The 8,095-nt window shown below is 37.5% G+C and overlaps 1 protein-coding gene across 1 annotated transcript in view; it reads right to left on the bottom strand.

Annotated features, from left to right (window-relative positions):
• The window catches only part of NR5A2 (nuclear receptor subfamily 5, group A, member 2), a 60,532-nt gene extending 52,998 nt beyond the window's left edge, over positions 1–7,534 (bottom strand). Inside the window, exons 1-3 of the mRNA XM_010293324.1 lie at positions 7,420–7,534; positions 6,010–6,151; positions 2,688–3,334 (exon numbers count right to left, since the gene is read on the bottom strand). Of these exons, the coding sequence (XP_010291626.1) occupies positions 2,688–3,334; positions 6,010–6,151; positions 7,420–7,524 (894 nt within the window). The 5' untranslated portion in view covers positions 7,525–7,534. The remainder of the gene's footprint in view (positions 1–2,687; positions 3,335–6,009; positions 6,152–7,419) is intronic.
• Between the last annotated feature and the right edge of the window lie 561 nt (positions 7,535–8,095).

Raw genomic sequence — 8,095 nt, forward strand, 5'->3', positions numbered from 1 at the left:
ACAAATCTCTAGGTGTAGCAGAAAGGAAAATGTTTGCCATTTTATATGAATTGAGGAGACACGTGTGTGAGACTAAATTTAGAATGAAGTGAAAGTAAAGAATTGCAAAGTAACTCGCAGCCAGTTGTGCAAGGCATCACTTATGACAAAATCATGATGAATTTCATACAAACCACATTACTTTTTTTACTGTTTGAGTAATTTAAAAATTTAGTCTCAGAGACTGCTAATGCACCTGTCTTATCTGAAAGACATTTCAAGATTCAGTTAAGTTTAGACAAGTATGAATAATAGGAAAATATCTTCTCAAGCAAATACATACTCCTCAGCTGCGTATAGGTAGGGTAACAAAGTTAACTGTTCTGAAAATCCAGTTGCATCTTTATTACAATTGCCTTTTCACTTCTTTCTGCATTTAAAATCACCCTGTCATATCCTTAGGTGTTTTGGGTTTTTTCCTCCCCCACAGGTATTCATGTTCTGTGGAGCAATCTCAAATAGCTACTTTTGCTACCTTGATCAGAAGGAGTTGAAACCATGGATGGATTAGGAGACCTGCATTCAGGAAAGGTTTGGAAACCCTTTAATTCTGATCCTCTCCTCTCAGCTGCTAAGAATGGTGGTGTTACCTGGTGCTGTTAACAAAGCAGAGTCTGATCAAAAGATGTTTTAAGCACCTCACTTTTTTGTGAGGCTGAAGTTGGGGTTGAAGTTCATCACTCCAGTCACAAGTGGTGTTCCCTAGGGCTCAGTTTTGGGGCTGGTCTTGTTTAATATCTTTATTGATGATCTGGATAAGGGGATTGAGTGCTCCCTCAGTAAGTTTGCAGATGACACCGTGTTGGGCGAGAGTGTTGATCTGCTTGAGGGCAGGAAGGCTCTGCAGAGGGATCTGGACAGGCTGGATCAATGGGCTGAGGTCAACTGTATGAGGTTTAATAAGGCCAAGTGCCGGCTACTGCACTTTGGTCACAACAACCCCATGCAACACTATAGGCTTGGGGTGAGTGGCTGGAGAGCTGCCCAGAGGAAAAGGACCTGGGGGTGCTGGTTGACAGCCGGCTGAACATGGGCCAGCAGTGTGCCCAGGTGCCAAGAAGGCCTACAGCATCCTGGCCTGGATCAGAAATAGTGTCTCCAGGAGGAGTAGGGAAGTGATTGTGCCCCTGTACTCGGCACTGATGAGGCCGCACCTCGAATACTGTGTTCAGTTTTGGGCCCCTCACTTCAGGAAGGACATTGAGGTGCTGGAGTGTGTCCAGAGGAGGGCAACGAAGCTGGTGAAGGATCTAGAGCACAAGTCTCATGAGGAGTGGCTGAGGGAACTGGCGTTGCTTAGTCTGGAGAAGAGGAGGCTGAGGGGAGACCTCATCTACAAGTGCCTGAAAGGGAGTTGTGGTGAGGTGGGTGTTGGTCTCTCTTCTCCCAAGTAACTAGCGATAGAACGTGAGGAAATGGCCTCAAGTTGCATCAGGGGAGGTTTAGATTAGATATTAGGAAAAATTTCTTTACTGGGAGAGTGGTCAAACATTGGAATAGGCTGACCAGGAAGGTGGTGGAGTCACTGTCACTGGAAGTATTAAAAAAAAAAACTTGTGGACGTGTTTAGTGCACATGGTGGTGTTGGGTTGATGGTGGACTTGATGATCTTAAAGGTCTTTTCCAACCTTAATGGTTCTGTGATTAAAACTATTCCCAGTGTAGTATGTTGAATGCTTATAAAATCTGCCTATGGATTAAGCCATGGGACGACAAAAAATAAATGTTGCTTGAATGTCTTTTCATATTCTCACTTTAATCATAACTGGAATTTTAAGGCAGATCATAACTTTAAAATTCTTACTCTGAAGAGTATCGTGTTCTGCAAGTCTCAGTGATTTTTAACATGGTTACTCCAGACTAAAGTATGCCTTAACAAAAAGTCCAAGAAATGTGAATGGGGGAATTTCTGGGCACCAGAGAGTTGTGCATGAGGATTTATTGGGTGCGCCAACAAAATTAAGAGCCTAAAGGTCATTGTAGCCAGCTTAGAATGAAGGAATTCCCCATGTGTCAGTGGAGATGAGAACCAAAAGGAGTCCTTAAGGTATCTTTCTCCTTGCTTTCTGTTCTGTGTACACCCTGCTTAGGATTGAGCCTTCATGGTTAACTGCACACACAAGCAGCACAAAGTAATATCCCAGTGAGAAAGTGAATATTCCAAATGTGGACTTATATAAGGAGTGTACAGAGATGGACAGAAATGGCATTCCCCCACATGTTAAATATGAGTAATATGAGGTAATAAAATGATTATGTAAATTAATGTAGAATGGTGTAACAGGTGTGCTTATAACTGAATACAAGACAGAGTGAGCAATATTGACAGACAGCAATACTGAGTAAAATTTATGTGAGGCCCTGTGGAGGTTAGTAACAGTTCTTATAAATAGTAAAGTATAGAGAGCTGAGCTGAACTGAAACTTGAGTCCCTTTGCTACAGCTAATTACAGGCTCAGGTGGAAGACAACTACAAGTTTCTCCTCGTAATAGTCTGCTTACTTCAAGCCAAATAAATTAAGAATTAGATGCTTGGGGGGAAAAAAAAGAGAAGATAAACCCTACTTTCTTGCTTGAAGTACAATATTTTAACAAACAGTAATTTTTTTCTTGATAGAATGTTAATATAATGTAAAATTGTTACCTACCTTAAGTTCTCTAAAAAAGATGCTACTCCTAGCCCACTCAACAATGGAGAAGAGCGTTTGGTCAGCCATTTTACACATAAGCCCAAATGTGTTGAGCTTCTCGTGTTTGCTTCTGTTGGCTTGCTCTTGCTGCAGATATGCCATGATCTTAGCTTGGACTTGCGGCTCATCTGGCTCACATTTCAAGAGTTCCAATATCAGATGTGGAATACTTGCTGGTGAGCTTGTCTGATAACTATCCATGTACGAGTAGCCCATTATTGACTCTGGTGAACTAGTGTAAGGGTCAGGGTACTCAGACTTGATAGCACGGCTTGGAAAATGTCCATAGCTTTGGTAACCTTGCAAGCTGCCATGGGGCGGCATCGTCATGCTAATTGGAGAGGTTACAAAGGGACTTCTGTCATAGTCTGTAGGAGGCAAGGCAGTATGGTTCAGAGGTAGGCCTTTGGAGGCAGAATGGATGTTCTGGATTGCAGAGGATATTGTCAGGTCAGTCGGCATTGCTTGGATCACCTGAGTCATGGCTTCCAATTTAAGTCCATTTGCTCGGATAAGAGCTTTCTTCTGCTGCTTCAGTGCCCTGTCTCTCTTGTACATTGGTCCAAACTTGTTTCGACCACCACGCATTCGGTCAGCTCTCACAGCTGTCAGGGGATAGGAGGAAGTAAACAATAATTAAAACTCGGAATCAACATTCGTTAATGAAACATACATTAGGACAGAGCAGAAATGTAAAAAATGTAAGGTTGTTTTTTCAAAATTCGAAGTAGCACTTTTATTCCTAAAGAAGAAAGATTTATTTTGACTTAACAAATGTCACTTTTTTCTGGTAACTTAAATATCACATGCATGTATTACTAACATAGAAGGACTTCTCTTTACATTGATTAGGACACAGGGACAAACACAATGGTTGGCTACAGGAATTTCACACCTGCTATGGGATCATGTGAAGATCTCAATGTATATTTGGTTTTATGTCAAGCTACTATGTCATTAAGAAACAAGGGCTGATGTCCAGAACTTGTCTGAGACGTATCCAGTGGACCACATTGTCTCATTATAATCATTCCATTACTGCCTTCCACCGCAGCAAAACATCTGAAATGTAAATTGCGAAATGTTCAGTAGTCACAAAGGGCAATATGCTTTTCTTGGCAAAAAGGAAATACTTCCTTTTGATGATTCTGTTCAGGTTGCTGTAAAACTTTAAGAGAGTTCTAGTTAGCTGAACAGCTCTACGGAAATGTTAAGCTGCAGTTGGAATGTGCAGAGAGAAAGCTGTCAGCTTGCTGCCTTCCACACGGAAGGTGGAAACGAAACAGAAACTATTGACACTGTTCTGGCTTACAATATCTCTGGAATTAGTAATAATTAAAACAAATCCACCTCAACAGCTGCCTTGGGAGTCGTACTGGTGGTCTCTGTCACAGCAGCATCTGTCACCGCAGTATATATGTAATGGACTAGCGAGGAGCTCTCACCAAGCCCACCTTGCCTAACGGCAATTAGATTGAAAGAGGAACCCCTGACAGCCTGGTGACATGTTGAGACTGCTGAGATTGCTGGAGGTTAAGTTTTTGAGCTTTTTATCTTAGGGATTAGTAGAACATTAAAAATTTATTATGAATGCTAGATACGCATAATACTGTACATTATCATAAGGACTTTAACGTTTAATGATTTTTTTTTTTTTTGGTCCATGGTAATTTATGAACTAGACTTTAAGGCTATATATATATCTCGCTATCGGGGAACTACACTTAAATGTCACAAGTATATATAATTATGGAGGCTCGTGTTCCTCCAATTTTCCAAAGGAGAAGTTGTATGGATGTGTGGATAAGGAAGCTAAAGTGTATTTTCTAGAGTACCTTTAAAACTACAGGCACTTTGCTTAAATTTGTAGCAAAAATGCTGCTGCTAATATTCCTGTTGAATGTTGATTTTGAGCAAAATGCAGGAAATTAAAATAATTAAATCACCCTGCTGGTAAATGTAATTAACTTTAAATCTGTATACATAGTATCCTCCCAGGTATTCTACAATCAAAAACTGAGCCAAATTGGATTAGCAAATGCTTCTGTATAACTCCTATAGAAATTAAGGTGAACTGCATGTAATATATCATTGTCAGCATCTGAGGAGTTAAAAGTGAGAGTAGAAAAATGTATTTTATCCTTATTCTTAATGTCAACAATGAGAAAAGGATTCCAGATGTCCTGTTATTGTACTATTTGAATTTGGAAAAACATGCAGTGATTTGGGATGTTTAGTGCAGTGTGTCAGTGCTAGCTCAGTCTTGTGGGCAAACAGAATAGTATTGAACCCATCAAACTGCAGGAGGCTGATATTTTTTTTTGTTAATCTTCAGTTATATCAACAGCTTTCCTTTGCCAGACTCAGGTGATTGGGTCTTATCTTTTATGATTCCCTTAATGGTTTATGGTTTCCCTCCTTGGCCTGATTTTTTTTCCTGGTTAAGTGTCCAGGGTAAATGCCATTTCAGTACAACTGTAAGAATAAGAAATTCAGGAGCTTGTACTTGGTCAAGCAGAAATGTCATTTGCTGTGAAATCTGAATTTTAATATTTTTATATATGAGAGTTAGAATGAACTGTGTATGAGTCTTAAATTTGAGTGGATGATAATTTTGTATACAGTCTCAAAGGCTATTGTACACTTTTCACTGTTCTCTGTACATGAGAAAGTGAAATTAAGTCAAAAAGTATACTTCAAAATGTCTTAATCTCATTTCTAATAGCATCTCAGGTGTAACATGGCAAAAATATAGGACACAACTTTAGGGAAAGGCAAGTTGGTGTGAGGAAAAACTTTTTTTTTTAGATTCTCTGTTTTTAGCCTTATTGTCAGAAGAATATATATAAAAAACCAACTCTAGACAAAAGATAAATAGAATCAGATCACTCTCCATAGCAATGACTAATTTTTTTCTAATCTGGACACTTCTTACATATTTTATTTCCTCCAAATTAAGTCTTTTAAAAAAACTGCAAAACTATTCTATCCAGATCCATTCATTCACAAACTCTAAAATACTGAAACATCTATACATATATTAAAAAAGAGGATTATGGTTTTGACCAGTTGTTAGGGATTTACCATTTACTAATTAGATTTTTTTATAAAGCAACAATTTCATTGAGCATACAAACTCACCTTTTACTATAATTTCAAAACCACAATAAATATGTAGCTTTTAAAATAAAATAGCATGTAATAACACATATGTAATCCTATAACTTTAAAAATTAATCTATAGTGTAGTTGAAAATATCAGCAAGACTATATCTCTTACCTTCCAATTTCATTCCAACACTTAGACATTTTTGAAATCGACAGTAAGGGCATCGTTTTCTCTGTGTCTTGTCAATCTGGCAATTCTGATTTTCTATACAAGTGTACCTTTTGTTATTCTGGACTGTTCGTTTAAAGAATCCCTGTATGATAGATAAAAAAGTTAGCCTGTTTTGCTTGAATAGCATGTTTCAGCATTTTATTTTATGGAAATCATTGTAACATTTTTCAGACATTGCTCAAGCACTTAGGAAGTTACACAGTTCATTTTAAATTATAGTGAGATGTACCCAGGAGAAAACCACCAGACTCCAGAGGACATTTTCTTGTGTTAGTGCTATGTTTTATAGACATGTGTAGACTTGGTAAGACTGGCTCTAGACTCCTGTGCCCCTAACAGTCGTAGCAGAAATAGTGAGTCTGACCAGTTCCTTTTGTATTCTTTAATCATTGCAAACTGATTAAAGTCTTGCCTTTAAAGTAGTTTTACATGAAATAGGGAGGAACACTGTTGCAAAGATACAAATACAGACTACCTCTGTGCTTGGCTACTGTACATCCCAGTGGTGCATGCTAGAGGTATAATGAGTGCTGCTTGTTCATTTCTCATTGATTATTTTTTAATGAAAATATAATGTGCCAAGTTAATTTTTCCATGCAACTAAGTATTTTAAATTGCATCATTCTGGCAAAGGAGTTTTCTTTACAGTGCATTACTTAAATAACCCTAAAGAACTTTAAAAAAAAATTTACATTGCAAATTTGACATGTCATAAATTCATAAGTATTTAAACACGTTAGTATAATAGAACCATGCAGATACATCTTCCAATATGATAAGTTGCATTTACAAATATTTTATACTCATAATTAATGAATGATCTAAACCAAATCATTAGTTACTTGACTTTGTGTGTCAAGTGAGCTCTGACAGTTATAGTTTGTATCAAAACAGTGCATGGTCACAGAAGTTTACTTTGTAATATTAAAGGATGAAAAATCTTAAAGCTGCATTAGATATTGCAAAGCTGATCTGTATTGTGGATACGTTTCCTACTTTATCCTCCGGGAACAGAAATACTCTGAATGTATATAAATAAACTAAAATCAATATTTAGGACAGGTAGGAATGAAAGGTGTTATAGAACTACATCACTTCACAACAGCAAAATACTTAAAGATAAAACTACAATGCAAAACAGTCCAAGTTGTTTCCATTTGTGCAGATGAGATCTCTTCAAGAGACTTTTAAAATCCTAAAGCTTTTTGGTGGTTAACTTTTTACATTAGTGTAACAAGAAATTTATCAGAAATAAGCCAAATTATTACATGTCTGATTATATATTTTTTTGCTTATATTTGAAACTTTTTTGGTTGTACTTGTGTTTGTATGAAGTAATTAGTACAGAACCTTGCAGCTTTCACAGGTGAGAAGTCCATAATGGTACCCAGACACTTTATCTCCACAGACTGGACACAGTTCCTCAAGGTCTTCATCATAAGTGTAATTCACCATTTTAAACTGAGACACTGGGGAAAGGAGAAATAGCATATTCAATTAGAATTTATGTTAATGACTCAAATTTTCTGCAACTGTTCTCATATAGAGTGAAAGCTCACTTACACCCCAATTTGCAGTGGTATGTGTGCGGGGGAGGTTTTATTTTTAAAAATACAGCTTGCATTGAGACATGCAACTTGTCATCAACAGCAAATCCGCATGATACCTGGCAAGTGGAACAAAACCCATTAACTCCTCAGTTTTATGTTCTAAATATTTATATTTACGGAGTGCCCTTAACTTAGTCAGTTTATGGAGTAGGAAACTAAATGAATTAATTTAAATCCGAAAATGATCAGGGGCAAGTTTAAAAAAAAAAAAAGCAGAACGAAAAGATTGTTTTACTTGCGTATTGAAAGTAACTAATTTCGTTCCCTTTAAAGTTTTCTTTCAACATCAGCCTGCAACTATTTACTTTAGCCTAAACTTGTATCTTACAGACCCAGCACTTTTGCGCCGCATTAAATGCAAGTTACTTTCAAAACCAGCTTAAAAACGTCCTCTGCGCCTCCCAAACTTGCTGTCT

The sequence above is a fragment of the Phaethon lepturus genome, unplaced genomic scaffold (assembly GCF_000687285.1).
Source record: "Phaethon lepturus isolate BGI_N335 unplaced genomic scaffold, ASM68728v1 scaffold51088, whole genome shotgun sequence".
In the NCBI taxonomy this organism is placed as follows: Eukaryota; Metazoa; Chordata; class Aves; order Phaethontiformes; family Phaethontidae; genus Phaethon; species Phaethon lepturus.